The sequence below is a fragment of the Sceloporus occidentalis genome, unplaced genomic scaffold (assembly GCF_023333645.1).
Source record: "Sceloporus occidentalis isolate IW3139 unplaced genomic scaffold, rSceOcc1.0.p SCAF_67, whole genome shotgun sequence".
In the NCBI taxonomy this organism is placed as follows: domain Eukaryota; kingdom Metazoa; phylum Chordata; class Lepidosauria; order Squamata; family Phrynosomatidae; genus Sceloporus; species Sceloporus occidentalis.
Genome location: NW_028317047.1, coordinates 3,425,387 through 3,450,000, shown reverse-complemented (window position 1 = coordinate 3,450,000; position 24,614 = coordinate 3,425,387). Strand labels below are relative to the sequence as shown.

The 24,614-nt window shown below is 39.5% G+C and overlaps 1 protein-coding gene across 1 annotated transcript in view; it reads right to left on the bottom strand.

Annotated features, from left to right (window-relative positions):
- Positions 1 to 8,219, bottom strand: part of LOC149286659 (STARD3 N-terminal-like protein) — a 26,121-nt gene extending 17,902 nt beyond the window's left edge. The window contains exons 1-6 of the mRNA XM_089493846.1: positions 7,995 to 8,219; positions 7,286 to 7,363; positions 6,139 to 6,216; positions 5,156 to 5,209; positions 4,956 to 5,073; positions 2,090 to 2,188 (exon numbers count right to left, since the gene is read on the bottom strand). Coding sequence (XP_089349972.1) covers positions 2,090 to 2,188; positions 4,956 to 5,073; positions 5,156 to 5,209; positions 6,139 to 6,216; positions 7,286 to 7,363; positions 7,995 to 8,219 — 652 coding nt within the window. The remainder of the gene's footprint in view (positions 1 to 2,089; positions 2,189 to 4,955; positions 5,074 to 5,155; positions 5,210 to 6,138; positions 6,217 to 7,285; positions 7,364 to 7,994) is intronic.
- Positions 8,220 to 24,614: the final 16,395 nt, after the last annotated feature.

Genomic DNA, 24,614 nt, shown 5'->3' with positions numbered 1-24,614 from the left:
ATGGGCCTCAATTTATATAAACGGTCAAATTGGGGGTGCTCTCTAGGGGGGCATTGGGAATTGTCAGTAACATGTAAAAATCTTAGGAGCTCAAAGTACCTGTTCCGGGGCATTATTTGGGAAAAAGCAGGGGTGGATATTACGGGATCTGTGCTCCAATAGGAGCGTATCGTGGGCTTTTTCACAATGCCCATCATAAGGGTCAGGGCCCAAAATCTTTTAATTTCATGGGAGTTAGTGGGGTACCAGGTCTGGCTTCTGTCTCCTTGGTCAGCTGCCTGACACTGGGCTGCATAGAGGTTTGTTTGAGCTGCTAGCAGCTCAAAAAACTCGGGGGCAAACATTAAATGGAAAAATGACTTTGGCTCGCTAGCATCGATGTCACATCTGATGCCAGGAGTCGCAGTAAAAGCAGGGATTACTGGGTCTATCATATTTGGGGGCACCCAATTATATTTAGAGTCAGGCTCTCCACGCCTGGCTTTGGCAGATGGACCCTGGCCATCATCGTCTTCCTCTGACTCGTCATTATCTGACGCACAGCAGGATTCCTCAGATATTGGATCAATATCTGATGCAGTCAGAGTGGCCTCGGCGTCTGACGCGGTCAGAGTGGCCTCGGCGTCTGACGCGGTCAGAGTGGCCTCGGCGTCTGACGCGGTCAGAGTGGCCTCGTCATCAGACTGAGTGAGGCAGTCATGAGCCTCCTCAGCGCTGAAGACATGTTGCGCCATTGTACCTACCTGGCCAATTTCTAAAACACTACACTATCCCCAATATATAATGTGGTTTTGCACTAAGCACTGCAGCTCTGCAAAACGAACTCTCTCTCTCTCTCTATCTATCTCTCTCTCTCCCCCAGTGTCGCACATCCGGCAGTAATGTCACTGACCCGGATGTGGTTCAGTCCCCCAAGGCTAATGACACACCAAGTTGTTACAGGAGATCGGGCAGCAGAAAGCCAGCGACGCTGGCTTCTGCTGCCAGGGGGGGGTCCAGGCTGTCAAACGACAGCCTGTTCTCCCGTGCAGGGAGGGATGTGTTCCTGACGCTGCACGAAAGGCTAGACGTCCCGGTACGTCTATAGGGGATTGAAGGGGTTAATTCAGGATGTTGCCTTATTTTCATGTGATATCCAATAAAACAGGAGGTGTGTCATCATTGACAGAATCACCTTCCAATCATTTCTAAGGTTGCGTAATTAAGGATGTTTCCTCATCCAATTACCGTATTTCACCATGTATAAGATGCACCTTGTTTAGAAAAAATCTGGGGTCTAAAAACTGGGTGCGTCTTACACAGTGGTGGTAGATTTTTATTTTTTTTTTACCTGCTGCTTGCCTCTGTGTTGCTCAGCAGCGTCTCTTGTTCTGTCAAGGCAACACCGGAACACAGTGGAGTCACGTGAATGTACATTACATGACTTTGCTCCGTTCCTGTTCGAGCAACGCAGAGGGAAACAGCAGCCCCCACGGAAGTCTGTGAGCAGCACCACAGTTCAGGTAAGGGTGGGGAGTAAATGAATGAATTTGTGTGTGTGTGTGTGTGATAGCATGGATACATGTGTAGGGGGGCACAGGGAGGCTGAAAGTTATGTGCATGTACTGGCTGCCTGAGCATGATAGGAGTGTGATTGCTAACAATTGCTAGCAGCTAACATCAGTAACACTCATATCATACCCAGGCAGCCAATAACTTTAGGTAATATATATAAATTAAAGTGCATCTTATACATGGGGAAATACGGTAAATTTGAGATGGGTCATGACTGACAATTACTATCCAAGTATATCTAAGGTTCCTGCGAAAACAGGTTATATAAAGGCACTTCCTTGTCATTACGTTTGTTTCCCCCTGATGAAGCTGGCATAATGCACATTGGGTTTTCTGTAATCTGCGGGTTTAAAACATATACACATCTCTAAGAAATAATGGACTATATAAATCTAATAATAATAATGCATATATTTGTATTACCCAATTTCTCTCTAGCAGAGACAAGTTACAAAATAGCACTTGCTTTTTGTAAGTGCTTCAGGAAATGGAAATACAATTTGGACATAATAATTGAAAAAATGTCTCTGTTTACCTGCTGGAGATTCGGGTGGTGAATAAAACAGTCCCTCTGACACTGGTGCAGGTGGCAAAAGGGAAGCCTGTTCAGAAACACTTCGTATCATCAAGAGTCCTGGAAAGTAGTCATTTGTTAGATGCACTGTGACATTTAAACTATTTGACAAATAAAAATAGTTCACTTAATTAAAATGTTTGCATACATATACATGTATTCTTCCCCAAAGGCAATCATAAAGTAAGACATGAGATACTGTTACTAACTTACTAATTAGTTCCTTCGTTTTGAAGGCACGTGGCAATATCTGGAAAATCTGCATATTTCGGTGTTGGTTTTTTTCAGGTTACAGTGTCCTAGGCTTACAGAACACGTTGAATAGATTTTCTTCATATGGCATCATGTATGTATTAAAATTTATTATCATGTTATATTAAAATCTTGATTTCATAGTGTCAAATGAGATAACAGGAAAAATGTCACTTTAGGCATTTCAGGGGATGGTACTTGTTGACGTTATTCAAAAAATTAACCACATAATCGTCATCACAAAAAGAAAACCATTTAGCACATATTTGCAGATAACGGTGGACAACTGGAAATAGGTCATACTCCTCCGAGCTGAAGCTCAGTTGTTAAAGGGTGTTTCACTAGGTACAAGCTTGATGTGTAAGCTCTTTCCTTGCACTAAAAATACCCATGGGTCCAGCAACAAGCATTCTGAATATCAAGCCATGAACACAACCTTTTATGTGTGTATAAGCAGAGAAACAATCAAACATTTATTACAGTATCTCTGGTGGAATTCCAGTGGGTGTGAAATTCACAAGAGAGTGCCCAATTCCATAACTAAACACATCTTACAACTCATAAACAAAAACAGCACAGAGTTTAGATATGAAGTTACCAACTTAGTAATACTGTATCTATAGAATTACAGTCACAATTAACCCCTTAACCACATTCACCAAACCCTTTTATGTTATAAGGTTTTAAAAATCAGCTTGTGTACTCAATTCCTGAAGTGTCAGTGCTGACACTGCACAAAGATTACAAAAAGAAATCTTTGAGGGGGTCTCCAGTTGACTTAATGGAAGTAGGAACACAGCAGGGTCCCATAACAAAGTGCAGTAAAAGGGTTGGTTCTCATACACTGTGCGAGCAGCTGTTAAAGGGCTCTAAAGACCAGAGGGTAAGGGAGTATGTATGTTAGTTGTGAGTATCTGTAAGTATGTATTAGTGTGAGATTAAGTGTTAATGTGGGTCAGTGTCAGTGTGTGTATTTGTATGAGTGTGTATCAGTGTAGGCATGCAAGTGTATCTGTATCTTTGACTGAGTTTGTGTTAGGGTGAAAGTATGTGTGTAAGTGTGTGTGTGTGCTAGTACATATGGCAGTTATCTGAGGTTGTTGGTAAGGAGCCGATAGGGCCACGGTCTTTTACTTGTACCCCGGGTCAGAAGGTGCCATCACTCTCTTAGATCACTGTGTGATCAAAAAACAGGGAGATCAGTGAGAGAATCAAAACTATTTTCCTTCAAGGGGGAAAAAGTAGAATAACGCATCTAAGAAGTGACAAGAAAGTATTTTTTAAGTTTTAAATGTCATCGGGGCTTATAAAATAATAAAAAAAATACTTTAATAAAACAATTACCCTGCTGACCTGACTAAAGTATAGTTTAGAAGGTTACTGCCCCTATCCTGTGGAATTAACAGGCACAATCACAGAGGGTGTGCAAAAAAGCCGTTTTATTTTTGTCACAGACCACAAAAGAGACTAATGAGGAAATGACTAAACGAAAAGTGTCAAAATAACCCAAGTAATGTAGCACAGTTGTCTGCTTTTCAAAACCATATACTTTTGTGGGATGGTTCTGGAATCCATGAAAGCTGTTTACAGCTTGCAAAAAAGATGTTCACCTAGGTATATGATGTCTTTTCAAACCCAAGGGAAGTATTATAGGAACATAGAATTTGACGGCGTAGAAGAACCATTTTGCCCATCTCCCCTAATGCATGGACCTTAATTGGTCCTTGGTCTTGCAAGTAAATACATTTTAGTACATAAAATATAAGGAGCTAAAATATAATATAAATATAATAATAATAATATTATAACTATAATAACACATCTTAACGGAAAATATGTTGAACCAATTTCTTGTACAAATGTTAAAGAACCTAGTGCCACATACAAATCCCACATATAAAAACAAAAGTATTGATAACGGCATCATATGGATAGTGTTCAGTTATATAGGAACTATAAAAAATATTAGGAAAGGAATCAATACTTCCTTTATGTAAATTACCGGTAAAACTGAATGGCCTGTACATGCACATGCAAAACACCCAGTGGCGTTGCCTGCTTGGGAATATGTGTTAAACTTAAAAAAGCAGCATTTCCCAGGTAAACGATGTTATTTCATATTCAAGGTATAGTTTGCTTTAATAAACCTTGAAAACAAATCTGGGCATTTTGTTAGAATTGCAGTTTTTTTTTGGTACTCTTTTTCACAAGAGTAACTTGCTTTGGATGGTTAAGATGGCACGTTTCATATTCAACTCACCTACCACTCATGGTTGGGTACATGAAATCTATGATATCAGCCAAAATGAACAAAGACAATATTTAAAGAGTAAAGTTTTTAGGGTAAATAGAAGTTCAACTTAAAATGAGCAGTAAATCAGCTTTACTGTCCTTTTAAAACTACAGCGTATTTAATTTACTGCATTGAGAAAATGGAGTACTAACACGGACCATATTCCGGCTTCTGTATTGTCTTTGTATCATAACAGTGAATGCTTCGAAGGTGTATGTTGTAATTAGATTTATTGTTTTATGTACAATAGAAGCAATGAAAAATTGTATTATTTTAACTCACTGTTTTCTGCCTCTGCCTCTTGGGGTAGGACTTTAAAATCCAGGAACCAGGCCTCTATCCATGCCAGGATAAAAGACATGATAGGGAGGACATAGCCAAAAGCACCTTGCGAGAATAACTAAAAGAAAGAAACAGGAATAAATGTTTTATTCAATACAGATCTTCTTGCATTCAATTGGGCAGAAAATATAGTACCGTACCCTGGATAATATCACTTTCACTAACAAGAAGGCACACGTTGCAGCTGTTGTAACCTTTAAACATAAAACAAGAAAAAAAGGGTTACGTGTTTGTGTTTAAAAAGTCATAAAAATAAATATGGTAGTCGGCTGGCTAATAATCAATAAAAGATTTTTAACTTTAACATACAAACTGCTGCATATAATATAACACAAAAAATATACTTTTTTGTGTAAAAAGAGAATAATACTCAATCAGTTATACTTCAGGGACCCTGAAGATGGAGTTTGTCTAATTCTTGCATTACAGATACAACATGAATTGTACGTTACTGGAATGCTAAACATGTAGAGTATAAATTTAAGCATGCTAAATAGTGTTAGACACTATTATGTATGTTTAAAGGCAGTGGCGTATTCTGGCATAGGGACCCAGGGGGATGGTAGCCCATAAGTGGCATAATGGGGTGCAGGCTCCTCATTGTGATCCTGCTCCAAAGGCCGTTTGGGGAGATCAGTTATCTCTACAGGGAACTTTGTTGGTGCAGCACGACCTTAAAATACAGTGCACTGGGATACGAAATCACATTTCAGTGCTCAGCATAGAGGACAGTGGCCGCGGAGGCAAGTGGTGGTGGGGTGGCTGGGATGCTGCCCTGGGTCAAGCTTAGGGTAGTGCTTAACCAAAATACGTCACTGGTTAAAGGTGCTGTTCCAGACAAAGCTTGGAGATCTCTAGAATTTTAAGCAAATGCAACTTTTTCATTTTTAATTGTATTCTTTCTTCTGCAGGTTAAATCACATTACCTATAGCAACAACTTTTTAGTCATATTAGACACTATACTACAAGATTTGAAAATGCTTTCTGGGAAGGGTTTGGGTATAAGGCAGCACTAGGGATTTATAATGTTAAGTACAGTAATCACGTTTTCAAAATTAAGATCCAATTTAAGATACACAATGCCATGCACATTTTATTTTTAGTTTGATGACGGAAACATACCGCTACAGCCCACCAGTGACGAATTTTGCACATTGCATATGCAAAAATTAGCATGTTAAAACGAAAGAATGATAGCAGCTGTGAAAAGAAAGGAAACATGTATTCAGATTATCGGCTACAACTGTAAAATGAAACAAAACTGTAGGTAAAACTGATTATCATTAATGGGACAGTTTAGTGTTCCTGACACCTCCATCAAAGAAGAATGCATATTAAAGTACTCTGTGAGCACTACAATATGCACAGTTCAGAATAATAATAATAATAAAGCAATTAACAGAACTACAGAATGCAGCCTTGCTGCAGCAGCTGCCCTCCTCCGTGGTCTGACATTTCTTGTCAACGACTGGCTGCTTGAAGCAGGAAATCAGTAGCAGGAAAATCAATGGGAGTGCTTTCTGCCCATGCAAATGGGGTCTGCATAGACCACCATCTGCGGCGTTCACTGAGCCAGCACTAGAGCTGCTGAACATATCCCCTTCCATGCATTTGCAAAAGCAACACCATGCAGCTATCATATGCATTAAAGTGCATATGATGGCTGGAAAGACCCTTTAACAGCCATAAATGCATAAAAAATGTATGTTGACATTTAATACAACAATAGAATCTGTGTAGGCTTCTTTTAACCCCTTGATGACAACTGACGGTCTGGGCACGTCATGCACTAATATACAGTTAGTGACACTTGACATGCCAGGGCCGTCATGGCTTTAAATGGTACAAAAAATAAAATCATCCATTGTCACATGGGTTAAACATCCCAAACGTATGATTTAAGAAGCACACAGATTTTCAGGATGCAGCATGTACCATTACATTTACAAACTGCTTTGTCTGACTGACAGGCATTTTCTGCTTGTAGACAATGATAAGGTTGGGGATAGTCACTAATTGCCCTCCACAGAAACAATAAATCACCAAATACCATTCTGCAGTAAAATAAATGTTTGTGGATGCAGGAGCAATAAGAGAATGTTGTTAATAGAATTGCTGCTCCCTGCTAACTTTCAGCATAGCTTTATGTACATCTCAAGCGAATCATCTCATTAGTGTTTTTATGGTAAAAATCATGTAACTACAGGCCTTTAAGTCAAGTGAACAGAAAATGGCTGAACAACATTTTAATTTAAAAGAGTTTACTTACAAATATGTCAAAAAATGAAGAATAGTAGTCATACTGCACAACCTCTTTCTGCAAGGCGTCCATAATACCACCATTTGACTAAAGAAACAAACAAAAATAAAATTGTGTTACAGCACACTAGTTCAGATGGTGCATCCAAATAAAGTGCATTCTTTCTAAATATACACTGGGAAGATGAATTGCTAAAACGGAAATCATAGTATTTTCTGCTGGTTTTTTTTTGGAAACAAGTGAAAACAACTTATTCCAACTACTATAGAACACCCATCAATAGCAGAAAGATAGAATTACTTGCTTTGTATATTCACAATGTGGAGAGATCAGTTATTATGAATGATACTTAAGTTTTATTTTTTATTTTTATATATCTGTAAATTAAAGATACATTTAGGGGGCACACAAAAAGTTTATACTATATAACGCTACTTCTGGCCTAAATTCTACTATAGTGTACTATCTCCTGAATTTTTGTCGAAAAGGCTGACTCTCTTAGGCTACATCACCATGATAAAAACTCTTATCTCACCACACTGCTGAAACAAAAGCAGAAAGCCTATCAACAAAATCAGAACAGTCCTGGGAAAACTGAGAGTGATGGAAGCTATGCATCTGAGTCAACCCTCCACCGTAAAATAATACAGACAAAGTTGTAAAGCCAATTCCACTTTTAGGATAAACAGATAGAAATTTACAATTCTGCTTTACTTACATTTAGTTCTATAATCCACAGTAGAGCGACAAACAAAAAGTCAAAAGTGGCAAATAGACAGAAAGTTCTTCTAACATCAGAAATTCCTTTTTTTCCTGAGCTTTCGTAGGATTCAAGTCTGGCCACCAACTCGGAACTGTTGACCGACTGGACTTCATGCACAGAGCTATGGGAGCCCAAAAGGCTACTCCGGGCGTAGGGTACATCATCTGATAGGTGGTTCATGATGAGAAGGTTTAGAACAATCTCCTCTCTCCTTTCTCATTACTTGATGATTATGTCTTGGGGTACTGACATGCCTGTAAAAACTAAGATACAATTATATTAAAAAATATATATACAATATGCAACACGATGACAGTTATATAAATCATATCTCAAAGGAAAAGAGCAGTAACCTGGTCTTGTGATTAGGAAAAACATACTGCATACCAAGTTCCCACACCCTGAGTAAAGTGCACTGATCACAAGACACAAGCATTCGCAAACGAAGTCGTTATGTCAGTAGAAACCAAATTGCATCAATGCGAAAATCTTTTCTTGTTTAGCAAAGCTTACTGTTGAGCCTTTTTATCACTAAAACAGATTGGTAGTGTTTAGTTTATCACTTCAGTGTTAATGGTAAAAAGAATCTCAATGCAATTGGGCTGCATAAAGGACCCACTTCTTTTTTTCCCACTCCCACACTTGATTGGGCTTTTGTAAAAGGCAAATTGTGTTCATACGCACAGCTACTATGTGTCTGCAAGACACTGATACACAAAACTTTTCAGACCAATACCGACGAGGAATCAAGGGAGACTTGGTATTGGTTGGTCGTTCCCCAATATCATGGGTTCTACAGATTGCGTTGCATGTGAGATTTTTTTCTTATTCAAAAGGAAGATAAATAGGAAAAAAACATCTATTTAGGAAAAATCAGTTTCATGAATGATGGTGGATATGGAAATAACACTGACTGATGACACCCCTGCCTGTCCTGCAATAGCAGCATTAGAGCAACGTCACTCATAGAAAGATTCTTTGTTCTGTTAGAAATAAGAGTCATGCGTTGAAATAAAACTGGTAGGGCCAAACGACATTCTCCAAAGAAAATGAAATGCAATGGATTTACAAATGAAGGGATTTTATTTTGATCAGACTGACATTGAGGCAAAACTGGGGGAAAGGAGACACACTGACCAACCTCAGCTAAACTGACACACACTCATACACACAATTCTCTGCCACACTGACGCAAACCCAAACCCAACGATTGCCCTCAGATAAACTGATGCAGACCATTTTTAATCATATTGACCACTCTTAGTCAGAGAGACTTATCTTCAAACACACTACTCTCGGCCAAGCTAACACAAATGGTATTCTGAACCAAAACACAAGCACTCAAAATACAGTTCGCACATCTCAGCCACACACCACTCTCAACCACATTTGGTCAGACACAAAACACATACAATTAGCTTAACCATCACTGTCTCGTAGTACACCCCCTGTTCAATTATGTGTCATCTGCCATGCTACTGATAGGTGGCAATCACCTGTTGAGCATTGTGGATCACTCTCCTTTCACTAACCTTACTGTAAAGGTAGCCAAGACTTTGCTCTCGGACAAGTCTTTGCCTTGTGTGTCACAGTAGTGTTGAAACTTAGTATCCGCTCATAGTCGTCATTTGGAAAAAAAGAGTATCCCGCAGTAAAGTCTGGTAAATTATTTATTACCAGCTTGTAAACGGAGACAATGGTGACACCAGCATATACAATGCCAGCTTGTGTTTTGAATTAAGACCCCGAGCCCAACAGCTGGCATGACACGTAATCGGAGGAACAAAGAGAAACGCATTATCCCACTCATGTCACATGACACACAATAGGAAAACTCAAGCCTGGGTATATCTAGTTGCGCCTACAAACAGATTATACTAACACAATATGTTGTATTTCATTTCGTTAATATGGCAAAAACATTTATTGCATACTTTTTTTTTTTTTAAGAGGAATTGAAGAGCTGCTGTAAAAAGTATTGAAAAATAAGACTTCTTAGCCTATAACGTTAAGCATTTTATTTAGTAATAATGTTGAGTGTTTAAAGGGTCAGTATACCATATGTGTCTACTGGACGTGGAGCATGCCCATCTCTGGCAGGGTGAACAAATAGCCAAACCTGCAGTGCCACGTGGATAATGAGATTGTCAAGCACACTGTGACACAGATACCTCCTGGTTTATTTAGGTTACTATTTCCCTTTAAAAAAAAAGTAAAATTACATCATGGACAGAGTCTACCTTTGAAACGGAAACAAGAATTTAATTTTTTAGCTCTCAGCTACGTTTCATACATTCTCCTGGATTTTAAAGCGCACCCAGATCACTGTTCTTTATGTATCGATATTGTATATGAACAGATTATGAGTATATTTTTTTAAACTAAAAAAATTCTGAACATAAATTATCCAACTGGAGGGTCTATATAATTATATAGTACAAAGTATTTTAGTGTAAAAAAAGATTTTTCTGCAAGGTTAAAAAAATAGTCACGTTTTCAATACATCATACCCCCCATACCCAGGGCCGGTCCGACAATGGAGCCGAGTGGGGCAACCGCTCCAGGCGGCACTTTTGAAGGGGCGGCACTTTGCCGCCCCAAGCCCTTTTTTTTTTTTTAAGCGAAAGAGAGAAAAAGGGGCGCCGAGTGGTTTTCGCTTACCAAGCTGTCAGTACCCGCTCGGCGCCCCTCTCTCTCTCCTTTGCGGCGAGTCTTCCTGTTCGGTCTCGGTGCCGGCTTGTAATGCTGAGTGCCGGAAGATTTCCGGCACTCAACATTACAAGCCGGCACCGAGAGCGAACAGGGAGACTCGCCGCAGGACTGCTGAAAGGTAAGTACAAGGGGGGGCGGCAGGGACGGAGGGAGAGGAAGGGTAGATAAGGGGGGGCGGCATTTTAAAATTCGCCCCAGGCGGCATTTTGCCTTGGGCCGGCCCTGCCCATACCTGACTTTTCTTACTGTCCTAATCTAAACAATTCTGCAAATACCGTATTGGCTCGGATATAGGCCGCCCCCGTATATAGGCCGCACCCTAAAAGTTTGGTGCTTTTTTAAAGAAAAAGTTTTTTTCTTTAAAAAAGCACCAAAAAAACATGCTGCCACTCTGCCCCCCCCCGAGATATGCTGTCACTGTCCTCCCTCCCCGAGATATGCTACCACTGTCCCCCCCCGAGATATGCTGCCACTGTCCCCCCCCCCCGAGATATGCTGCCACTGTCCTCCTCCCTCCCCGAGATATGCTGCCACTGTCCTCCTCTGCCCCCCGACTTACCGGAGCTGACTCCCGGGTGTCTTGCGAGGCCGGCGGGGGACATCTACGCAATACACGTATACAACTTCTGGTGCCAGAGGTAAAACGCATCGTGCGGTTAGACAACCGCACGATGCGCTTAGACAACCTCCCGTGCCGGCACCCCCCCCCCGTGGGAAGTGCTGGCAGGGGAGGCTGTCTGAGCGTATCGAGGAGTAAGATGCAGGTCCCCTGTATCCTAACCCCGCTGCCTGCCCGGCGCCCGGGACTGCATGTCCCGGGCGTCGGGCGCTAGACCCCGAATATAGGCCGCACCCCCACTTTAAAGACTTAAAGTGGGGGAAAAAAGTGCGGCCTATATCCGAGCCAATACGGTAAATAAATCTTCTTATTTTGAATTTGCGTATGGATTATGACTAGAGATGATAAACATCTGCACAGAGCTTTGCTACACTTGTGAAAAACAAACACAAGGTTTGGCACTAATGTAAAAAGAATTCCAGGGAGTGTTTGGTAGCTTGAAATTAAGTATTCTACGGTTAGAAATGAAAATGGATTTACAGGACATGGGGACAGTGTTTTTTACAGTTCTAGATCATAAATTTATATATTTACATGATATCCTAATATCAAGAAAGTGGTGTCAGAACCAAAACATATTAGCACTTTTGCTATGTCTTGGTCCAGTTATAGTTTCCCCTCTCACTCGTTTAGAGTTCCCACACTTTTTTGCCAGTTTATTGAATGATGTCATGATACATATAAAACAATATCAGAAAAGCAATAATATCAGATATTTTTACTGCTCCAAATGCATCCAAGATGGGAATTATAAACCAGACTCCCCAACATTCAAATAATAATGGTTATGTCTCTATTCTTTTTACCTTTACCTGTATGGAGACTATATATTAAAACATGTTGGCTGGCAGCCGAATAAATAGCATTCTCTGTATATTTTGCCCATATTAATATGGTCAGACAAAAAATTGCAGGTTTTATGCAATATATCCAAGCTATACGACAAAATGTTTTCATAAATCAACAAATGTCTAGAAGTCTGATGCCAATATGAAGCATGTTTATCGCTATCAATGTAAAATCACTGTGGCTCCACTGTTGCAGCGTCCAGGTATAAATAATATTTGCTTTGTATTATGGAAGCAAATATTTGCCAGCCCAGTTGCAAAATTGCTGATATATTACAAGGTTGTCTTAACACAGGCATTTCCATGTGGCCTTGACTGTTCTTCAAACAGTGGTGAGACCAGACCATCCTTCTAAAACGAAGCTCACAGTTTTTGTCAATCAATGTAACAGTTTTGGATATAATTGGTTAAAAATAATGAAGTGGCAGATTATACCGTATTTGCTAGATTATAAAACCATCCTGATTATAAAATGACCCCCCCAAATTTTAATATTAATTTAGATTAATTGGGGGGGCTCAATATAAGACTACCCAATAAGAAAAAAGTTTTACTAGTAAATATTAATTCACACGTGAACTATTTTTTCATATTTAATAAAATCTATGATTGAGAAAAAGAAGTATTTTGTTTTTATTTCCTTTTATTTGCCACTCTGCCCCCTGTAATGCACATCTGCCCCCCAGAAATGCCTTATACCCCTCTATATGCCACTCTGCCTCCCTGATATGCACTCTGCCTCCCTGATATACCTTTTAACCCCCTATATGCCACTCTGCCTCCCTGATATGCATTTTAACCCCCAATATGCCACTCTGCCTTCCTTATATGCCTTTTAACCCCCTATATGCCACTGTGCCTCCAGAAAACCATTAACACCCCCCCTGACTTACCAGTGGTGGCAGCCGGTGGAGGTCTGTGCGATGCATGCAGACAACGTCCTCTGCTGCTGGCCGGTGCTTCCGCTGGGGCTTCTATGACTAAGCACCGGAAGGTCAGGTCACGCCGGTGCTCTGTCATTGAAGCCCCGGCGGAAGTACCGGCAGCAGCGGAGATTGTGCCATCCCGCAAACATTCACCGGCTGCGGGATGCGCACAGACAACCTCCGCTGCTGCCGGCACTTCCGTCATAGAAGCCCCGGCAGAAGTGCCGGCAGCAGGAGGTTGTTTGCGCACATCGCACAGGCGTTCACCTGTTGCTAGAGAGGAGGATCCAGGTCCCTTGCAGCGCTGCGGGGATCTGGATCTTAGTCTTGTAGTCAGACCTCCATTTGAGCTAATGTTTTGAACATTCCTTGTGTTGGTCAAATATTTTTAAGAATATAGTTAAACCTCACTGCTTAGGTGGACATATCATGCCTCCATCTCCTATGGTCCTTCAAAACAAGTTGTCCCTGAAAAATATTGAAAATATTGAAATTGTACAAAACAAAACCACAACTAGTCAATTATTATATTGAACTTAATATAAGGATTGAATTTTCTACCCTGCTGCCCCTGGAAATGCTTATATGGAGACCTGCTTCCTAATCACTTTGTGATCAATAAAAAAAAAATTATATATATATAAAATTCAAAAATAAGTGCCCAGCTCCGGCTGCAGAATGTAAGGGGGACATTTTACATCCTTATAAAAACCAAAATATAAAAACACTGGGCGTTTTTAAACCCAGGACAAATATAAGAATCTATTTAGCGGTTTTTCTATAAGCTTTTGAACATGAGTCAAAGATTTTTCAAATAAATTTCATGGTTTCATTTTATACCATATATATATATTTTTTTTATAATATATTATACTGTATGATAGTATTTAGCTTTTGAGCACCCCAATAAAGAGATACAGGGGGCAGGGTGGATTATAAAATGATAAAAAAATAGATTCTAGTATGTCCTGAGTTAAGAAATACCCAATGTTTTTATGTTTTTTTGCTTTTTTCTGCAAGTTATTGGGCAATAAGTACAAGTAGCGTTTTGCTATTTCAAAACCAACTTTTTTTTCCAAATTTGGTCTTTCTGCCCCATGTGCTATTTCGGGTATCGTTAAAGCCGGCCAATGCAATTTACCCCATCAAACCATATATTTTTGAGAACTAGACATCTCAAGGTATTTTAAATGTTGGTATTTTAACAATTTCCATGCACTAATTCTACTACAACCCTTTGTCAAACTTTGCGGTAGAAACTTATTTTGTGTTTCTTTATCACAAAAAATGCGCTTCAGGTATGGATTTACAGCTCCTGGTGTATGTCACTTTCAAACAAGACCCCAATATGTGTTCAGCAACATCTCCCGAGTACAGCGATACCACCCATGCATGGGTTTGGGGGCTAAAGGTCTACATTTGGGAAGTGCGCTTTTGTTTCTCCATTTTGGTCAGTTTGTGCCTATGCCCTATCTTTGAACCGGGCCACTCTGATTTAACCCATCAAACCATTCATTTTTTTAAATTAGACACCCCTTGGCTATTTGAAATGCTTTTACTTAAACTCTTTCCATGTCAACATTTTTGGAAAGATACAGCGCTAATTTTAGCACTTGCTCATAATGATACTTTCTTTTTTTATTTGATTCTTTTTAGCTTTTGTTTCCCCATATTTTTTTTATTATTATTTTTTTAATATTTTACTTGTGAATGCAGTACCTGTATTAAACCTGCAAGTGGAGCCAGAGTTCTCAATTGACATGAGTGATTTAAACTACATTCTTGTTCTGATATAGCTGTTTTCCTAATCTGACAGGTTATTACTCTAAAAACCTGGTTGCAAATATTAAAGATTATAACTACCAGTAAATCATGATTTAAACCACATCTTAAATCAATTTGATTTAAATCAAATCCACCCTGGCTGGGGGTCCACCTCTAGCTCACACAATCAGGGGACATTCTAATAATATGTGCTAGGTTAAATTTTAATCACTACTGAAAGCAGATTGTGTTATTCTTTACTTTGCCTGACAAATATCTTATTTAAAAGTCATATATCGGTAAATCTTCATGTCAGGGATCATTTTTTAGAAGAAAAATAATAGGTAGGAGTTTGTGGTAGTTGAAAATGAAGCTTAAAATGCCTAAAAATAGCATGGTAATTATTTGATTGGTGTGAATTAGAACCATCCAAGGGGATGTGGGTTGGTGGTCCCGCTGAGGTCGGTGGGAAGTCCGTCGATGTCAAAATTGAAGCATTGCAATAACACCAGCTGAGCGCTTTCTAAGCTCATTTAACCGCATGACGTGCCTGGCATGTCAATTGTCATTAACTGCATGGTTTTCTGTGTCAAGCCAGGAACTTCAATTGTCTACAAAGGGGTTAATATGCATTTTCTGTACAGGCTTCATGAAACATTAGACTGTCCTTTTATGGAAAATCCCATATCAAAATACATTAGGTTATGACATAGGCAAAATAATATTGTGCAACTGTTACTGCTGGGTATCTATTTGCATAAAATTGTGGTTTTATTTAGGCAAGTAGCAGTTATACGTGATAATGCCCGGAGCGAAGCAAACCTCGTTATTACGTATGTTATTTTCTCAGCTACATGAAAAATGTTAAGACATTTTACATGTGTACCAGCTGCCTCCTAACTACATGCGTACATGCACACACACTCCGGTTCTATAATTTACACAAGTGTTTATCCTTCAAACTATTGTACTTATGACCTACATGTTTTTTTGCTGGAACCCAACATATTAAATGGCAACTCACAGATCACCTAATAGGCACCCATGGTATCTCAACCATGGGAAGCCACAAAAAACGCACAAAAGCTTTCATTGGCATTAAATTTGGCCATGATATAGAAATCATTAAGCAGGACTTCATATTAGAGCCCTGCGCGGAACTGCTTTTTTAATCCCGCTCCTGCTGATTTTTGGACCAATCCCGCCCGCTCCCGCAATGTGGGTGTTCCACTCCCGCCACATTTGTGGCCAATCACACGCCCACCTCCTTACCTGAACTGCAGATTTCCCGCGCAGTCCCGCAAGGCTGCCCTCGAGTTGCTCCCTCACAGCATCTCTTCTCTTACTCTGTTTTGTTCCTGGGCGGAGCAAGAGAGGAGACACTGTAAGGGAGCAGCAAGAAGGCAGCCTTGCGGACTGCGCAGGATTACTGGGACCCGCAGGTACAGCGCCTGACCGCCCGCAACCCCAGCAAGACCGTCCGCGCCTGCAGCTTTCTTGGCGGGACCCGCCCAATGCAGTCCTCTACTTCATATCACCCAAAATATCACAACTGACAATAGCAGCCTCCACGTCTCCAGATAAAGGAAGTTTATCTGGAGCCATTTTTGTCAATGCTAACCAACATCATTATTATTATCTTTAATTTATATAAACGCCAACAATTTACGCAGCGCTTAACCCCTTCAATCCCAGGGGTTTTTGGTACCTCAAAGCCCAGAGCAATTTTGCCATTTTTGGGGTATGTCGGTTTAGCGATGATTCTCTGTTCCTGTGAATAGTGTACCCATGTAAACTATATATTGTTTTTTCAAGGAGAGATAGAGCTTTCGTTTGATACCATAGTTGGGTGATTAGCTGAAAATTTAGAATGAGAAATTTAGTAAAAACTAGCGAAGATTAGAAAAATAAACTAATTTTTTTTACATTTTCCCTCTGAATCCTCACAAAATTAGGTAAAGTGATGGAAAATCCCCTCCAAGTTTATCAATTCAGGTGTCCTGATTTCAGAAATACCTAATTTATATAGATTTTCCAGACTTTCCCAGCACCAGGGAGCGTTCTATTAGGTGTACAATTTTGTATAATTTTTATGCCTATGGCTTAACGGGTTTGGGGGTTGTGAACGGGGGCAGGAGGGTTATACTGGCTGGATGTTATGCTAGGGCAATGGGATGTAAGGTTTTTTTAAGAATTTTTTTTATTATCTTTTTTTATATATTTTTTTTAATTTTAATTTTTTTTACATTTTTTTTTATTTTTTATATATTTTTTTTTTAAACAGTAATGGTTAGAGGTCCTCCAAGGGACCTCCTGAACATGTCAGTGATGTCACAATGACATCACAGCCCACATTATAATTTTTTTTTGTATTATTTATATTAATATTTTAATGATTTATTTAATATTATTTTTAAATGAATAACCGTTTTTTTTTCTCTGCTTTTCCCCTACAGGACGGGAGGGGGAGTGAGAGAGATGGTTTCTCACTCCCCTCCCCGCGATCCCCCTGCACCGATCACACTGTGATCTCTATGCAGGTCCTCACAGACCTGCATAGAGATCGCAGCGTCTCTGTGCCTCATCGGAGGGCAGGATATCCCCGCAGGGGATATCCTGTCGTCCGATGACCTTCCGGGTTACGTCAGCAGTGACGTAACCCGGAAGGGAATGCCCGATCGCGCGATTGAACTGCGCGATCGTGCGATCGGGCAGTTTATCGGTAACAGCTTACCGGCTTTCATGCCGGAAGCTGTTACGGGCGATCGGACAGCAGAAAGCCGGCAAAGCCGGCTTCTGCTGTCAGTGGGGAGTCCAGGCTGTCAAACGACAGCCTGGTCTCCCGTGCAGCGGCAGGGATGTGTCCCTGACGCTGCACGAAGGGCTGGACGTACCGGGACGTCCATAGGGGTTTCTTTGTGGGCGTTTTTTGGACGTCCCGGTACGTCTATAGGGGAACTAAGGGGTTAATACAATACATATATTCAAGGGGTATGACAAGACGAGAATTGACAGACTAAGACAAACCGATACAGTTTCCCGCACTGTATTTTATTTCCCATTGGACTTCTGCTTTAATCATATAAAACCAGCACAGAAACTTTCAAGAAGCTTTTTCAGTTTCAGTTCATTCTTTTGTGTCACATGGCAATGATTCTTTCTGAAAAAATGACGTTTATTTAAATTCAATTTGGCATAAACACAAAACTGAAACAAAACAAGACTGTGATATACTTGTTTTGACCATAAATATATGTTTTAAAGTGACTCATCGAGGCTGTTAAAGTCATAGGGAATAAGCTAGGCTTCTTGGAGTGAATAACACAATATTATTATATCGTCCTTGTTGAAGTGGCCACACACTTACTTAAATCTCACAAACCGATACAGCCGTGTTGTGTATCCAGAAGGTATTAAAAAATAACCCCTCACTGGTTATTGATCAGCCCCATAAAAGAGAAGAACAAAGAAGGGGCACCCCCTCTGGGATAAGACAAAAAGTAAGGTACTGACCTGTATTTGGGTGTCAGCACCATAGTCTGTTCTTGAGATAAACATATAAATACTTAGCTGATCCTTATGTTCATACTACAGACTTGGTATACTTCTTATAGACAGATAACATCCTAAGGTAGTATATCAGACAATAAAGACTGCTGTATTTTTGCCCCTAAGCCTTACTCATTCTTTTTATTTTTATTTTTTTTAAATAAAGCCATGCACTGCGCACCACATCCGTCTGCGCCAGTACCAGATAGTTTTTGCTGTACACTTTCCCACTGCCAAGCTGCTCCATTAATACTATTGTAAATTAATAATTTAATGAAGAAAGAATGACCAAGAATAACCAAAAGACTACTATGTGAATATATATTAAGTACAATGCCAGGCTATTACATTTCCGACGCTGACAGGGAAACACAACTGTTTATGTATGCTTATGTATGTATATATATATATACACATGAGCACTTATACAATATACACTTAATACTTAATCATTAACACCTGTAAAACTATATATTAACAATCAATAATTTATGTAGTCACCCATACTGATTACACTACTGAAAACCGGACAGATAATTTGCGCATATTCCTTAACATAGTCATCCCATACCTTCACCATCAAGAGCCAAGACGCTCTAACCAAGCATTCGCTAACATACAACTCTAGACATTATACAGATAAACGTGAACCAGGAAGCAGCTAGGAAATGTTAACTCACTTTTAGGGTAATGCGTTTAAATTCTGTACTTTTGCTTATTTATATATATATATATATATATATATATAGTATAAAAATACAAACACACACACATACATATATATATATGCATACACACACATATTATATACGTGTATGTGTATATATATATATATATATATATATATATATATATATATATATATACACACACACATGTATATGTATATAGTGTATACATATAAATACACACAAATATATATATATATATACACTATATATGTATTTACTGTGTGTGTGTGTGTATATATATATATATATATATATATATATACACACACACACACACAGTAAATACATATATAGTGTATATATATATATATATTTGTGTGTATCTATATGTATACACTATATACATATATAGTGTATACATATAAATACACACAAATATATATATACACACACACAGTATATACATATATAGTGTATACATATAAATACACACAAACTATTATATATATATATATGGCATATACATATAAACACACACAAATATATATACACATACATATATACAGTATATACATATATATAGTGTATACATATAAATACACACAAATATATATATACACACACACATATATATATATACACACACACACACACACACACACACACACACATATATATATACATACACACACATACATATATATATATATATATATATATACACACACAATATATATGTGTATATATATAATATATATACATATATAGTGTATACATATAATCACACACAAACATACGTATATATAAATAGTGTATAGATATATACACAGCAGTGCCAAGCTGGTACATGCAGTGCCAATACAGTAGTCCACCAGCTCAGCAGCAGGAGACGTATAAATAAGCAGCTGATGTCACCGCATCGTCCTCCCGGCAGCACTGCCTCTCCCTGCAATATCCTGTTGTTTTCTAACTCCGTGCGGCCTGTAAGGGAACGTAACGCTGCCAGCTCCTGCCATACCCCGAAGCTACGCACCCGCGCAGACGCCTCGTCCCCACCCAGTTTACCTGCACACCGGGAATCATGTGCGAGAACGGCAGCCTCCACCTGCTGTCCCCCAGGGCTGCAACGTTCTATGAGTAGTGCGGCGTAAGCCCCGCCACTGGGAGAAGAAGGCAGAGCGCAGAAGCAGAGAGAGGGGAGGGGAATCAGGAAAAGCAGCGCATTCATACAGCACTGGGTTATAGCAATAGCAGCATGCAGGGTCTTAAGGGGGTCTGCACTTAAAAAAAGGGGAGATGAGGTGTAATAATAGCAGAGATGTACTTATCATGCTGTTGTGTACTAAATCCTGTAAAATGATAATATAACCCCTACAGTACAAGAGACAACTTTAAACGAACACAGGGTCCTTCGCATAAAGCTTGAGATGATCATTAGAATTAGTGATGTCTGGATCAAGAACGAATCGTTCATTAGATCCGATTCTTTTTAGTGATCCGGATGAATCGGTTCAGTAGACTGAACGATTCATTTGTAGCGGTTCAGTCTGTGAATCATGCAGCTGTAGCCTGATCCTAGAGTGAGTCATCTGCAGAGCACTCAGACACAGACTCTGGGGTCAGGTTACAGCTCATTAATTCACAGAGGAACGATGACTCATAGAGTCAGAGACTCGTTCAATGATTCGAATGATCCGAAGAGTCGAATGATCCGAAGATTCAAATGACACCCCATTAACCATAACTACCCCTAAATTAACCCTAAACACCCCATTAACCATAACTGCCGCTAAATTAACCCTAAACACCCCATTAACCACAGCATCCCCTAAATTAACCCTAAAGATCCCATCAACCACAGCACCCCCCAAATTAACCATAAACACACCATTAACCACAACTGCCCCAAATTTACCCTAAACACCCCATTAACTATAGCTGCCCCTAAATTAACCCTAAACACCCCATTAACCAGTTATGCTTAATGGGGTGTTTAGGGTTAATTTAGGGGCAGTTATGCTTAATGGGGTGTTTAGGGTTAATTTAGGGGCAGTTATGCTTAATGGGGTCTTTAGTGTTAATTTAGGGGCAGTTATGCTTAATGGGGTGTTTAGGGTTAATTTGGGGGCAGTTATGCTTAATGGGGTCTTTAGTGTTAATTTAGGGGCAGTTATGCTTAATGGGGTGTTTAGGGTTAATTTGGGGGCAGTTATGCTTAATGGGGTCTTTAGTGTTAATTTAGGGGCAGTTATGCTTAATGGGGTGTTTAGTGTTAATTTGGGGGCAGTTATGCTTAATGGGGTGTTTAGGGTTAATTTGGGGGCAGTTATGCTTAATGGGGTGTTAAGGGTTAATTTTAGGGGCAGTCATGGTTGATGGGGTGTTAAGGGTTAATTTTAGGGGCAGACATGGTTGATGGGGTGTTTAGGGTTAATTTAATGGTGAGGGTTAATTTAATAAAGTTAGCTTAAGGTGCAGTTGCAGGTAAAGGGGAATGTAAATCCTGGGGGCAGTGATTATTAATGTATTATTTATAACAGTATGGTAATATTATCTGACTGATTCGAATCGTTCAATGATCCGGATCTTACAATGATCCGGATCTCACAGTGATCCGGATCACTGTAAGATTCGGATCCCTGTAAGATCCGAATCTTTGAACGACTCTCTGCCTTCATTGACACCACTGGAGGCAGGGGGGAGGATTCATAATGAAAGTAACTCCTGTGAGTCACACTGAGTGATCCGAGGATTCGGATCATTTCAGTGAACGAATCGAAATGATCCGATTCACTTTAATGATCCGAACTTCCCATCACTAATTAGAATATTAACATTGTCCTGTTATAATGTATATATTATTTCTTTAGATTTTAACCCTTTCACCGACACATTTGCCAATGTGGTTACAAGCCTTTTTAATTCTATGTCTCCTACATAAAGAGATTCATAAAAGCTGGTTTTGGATTACAGAGAAAAAAAAGTGTTTCTCTTTTTTTGAAATGATCTGCGCGGACATGATACGACATAATATATAAATACTAAAAAAATATATATTTTCTTAACTGTTTCACAAAGTACTAACAAAACAAATTATTTAGGTAGCATTTTTTTATCCTATAGTAATAAAAACCCTGGCTGTGTTTTATGTTAAAAATGTGTGGTTTTAATCCTGCGCAGGTTTCAACATACACACGCAAGGTGCACCAAGGATGTTTCATTTTAAGCATAATTCTCATTGTTTGTGTTAAAAATACCTACAAATATTATTTATTGTTTTTCAATGACAAAGCTATCACCAATCGCTTGATAATAGGACAAAATGTATTTAAATTCACTCATACTTAATATATGCTCTGGAATAAGATCGAGGGTTCCACGAGGGTATTTTGTTTGTATATAAATAAAAAATATAAATAAATATAAACTAGTTTAAAAAAAATAATATACATTTATACAAGCAAAAATGAAAAATATGCCAGATTTATTAATTTGTCCCCATTTTGGAAATACCATATCATGTATAGAGAATTTTCCTATATATAGATAACAATAGAAGATAACCTTGAAGAAGGTAGTATTTCTGATCCGTATTGAAGTCCACAATTGTTGAGTGGGGCAGTAAGGGCAGTGTAGCTACAGTACCTCATTAATCCTCTTTCGAAATAGACTCCGTGCTGTGTCTTGGGTGATTTATTTTGGATGCAGTGGGAGGAAAGTGCGAATAAAATTTCTGATGCAGGGCAAAGTCTAAAATTATCTCCTATGTAGTGTTGCCACCTGTCCTGATATTTGCGGGACAGCCCCTACTGTGTGTGGCTGGCTGAATGTAGGCCTGCAGCTTTCCTTGTGTACTGGAAATCTGTGGTCAGAGGACCATGGAGGCCTGTGAGCTGATATGGACCCCAAAGGCAGATTAGTCCAGATGAGAGCGTGACCCTCCCAGAGCACGGTTATTACAGCACGGTTTTACTCTGTTTTCCGTGTTTTATTGTACAGGTTCCATACAAGATACACCACAGGATTTGTGTGGCACAAGAAACAAAGAGATGAACCCTGCTTTGATCAAAAATGTGATCAGGCACAGAATGTGCATCAAACAACCAGTGCAAAGGAACACTGTCATTTTGTGTAAGAACCTGTCTAACCTAAGGGGAGAAAGGGATACAAACATAGAGAGATAGAAAGAAGCAGACATAGAGAAAAAAATGGAGATGGGGTAGCCCTAACAACAAATCAGTGACTGAAACATTAAGACCAACTATTCACTCTTAGAGGCTGGTGTTAGAAAATCCAGCCATGGCATCAAATAGCTGAATAGGTTTCATATGGGTCCCTGCCACATAAGAGCAGCTCATCCATTCATGAAATTGCACCCTGTCCTTCTGGTGTTTAAGTAGGGCAGAGTATTACTTGAGCCAGAGGAGTGTAAGACGCATTTAGCTGCAGACTTGTGCAAATTGTTCAAAAATGATTTGGACACATTTTTTGTTCCATTTTTGGTCTTTTTGTTTTAGGAGAACAAATTTTGTTGTCATTCACTCTCATTCACTCTCTCATGCTCTTTTACACTTTCTCACATTCACTCACATAGTCATTCACTTTCTCTCAAACAGAGCTCAGAATTGTCAGTTGAATTTCATTTTTTCCCAGTACCCTTTTTAGATGCAAGAGAAGAAGTGGAGCTGCGCAGCAAGGAGATGGGGCATGGAAGCGTATTGACAGATTTAGGTATGCAGTTAAATTGGCTTCAATTCAATCTCAAGTTTAAACTTGAAATAACCCACTAAAGTAAGAAATTAAAGGAAAGTAAGAAATACACTAAACTCATACCTTGCCATTTACACATACCTAATGTTGATCCTCTGTAATTAAGGCTACAGGTCCCCAGACCATATTATATATTCAGATCACAAATACATGTTAAGTCCAGTTGACATGGTGGACATTTTAATTTGTATACATATGTAAATCAGATTTTTACATACACACTTTTACATACATACATTTACATATTTTCTCACATTTAGTGACACTTATACACACTCATGTACATACAGAGTCACAAATATAGACCCCCCCCATCCTTCAAACACACATCTAAAGTACATTTAGGACCCCTTACCAGCTTGCCTACCTCTACAGGCCCAGGAGAGGGCTCATCCCAGGTGCTCCAGTGGCCAGTAACAAGTCTGATCTATTGTTCTTTCTTGGCCTGCATCTGAGTGGTGAAACATTACATCAAATACCGGCACTTATAATCATTCAGCACACTGAGACTGAGATAGTGTTAATGGAAAGGCCTTTGCTAGAGGTCATCCTTAACTCTATGGGTCAGTCCCACCATGCATTTACTGTGCACAGAAGGACTGATCAATGGACTGAGGACCCGCAGTTTCCTGGCCTGGGGGGCATCTGCCCCTCATCCCAGTCCACCCCTCCTCGATACACTCTACGACCAAAAGAGTGCGGAAAACTTGTCATCA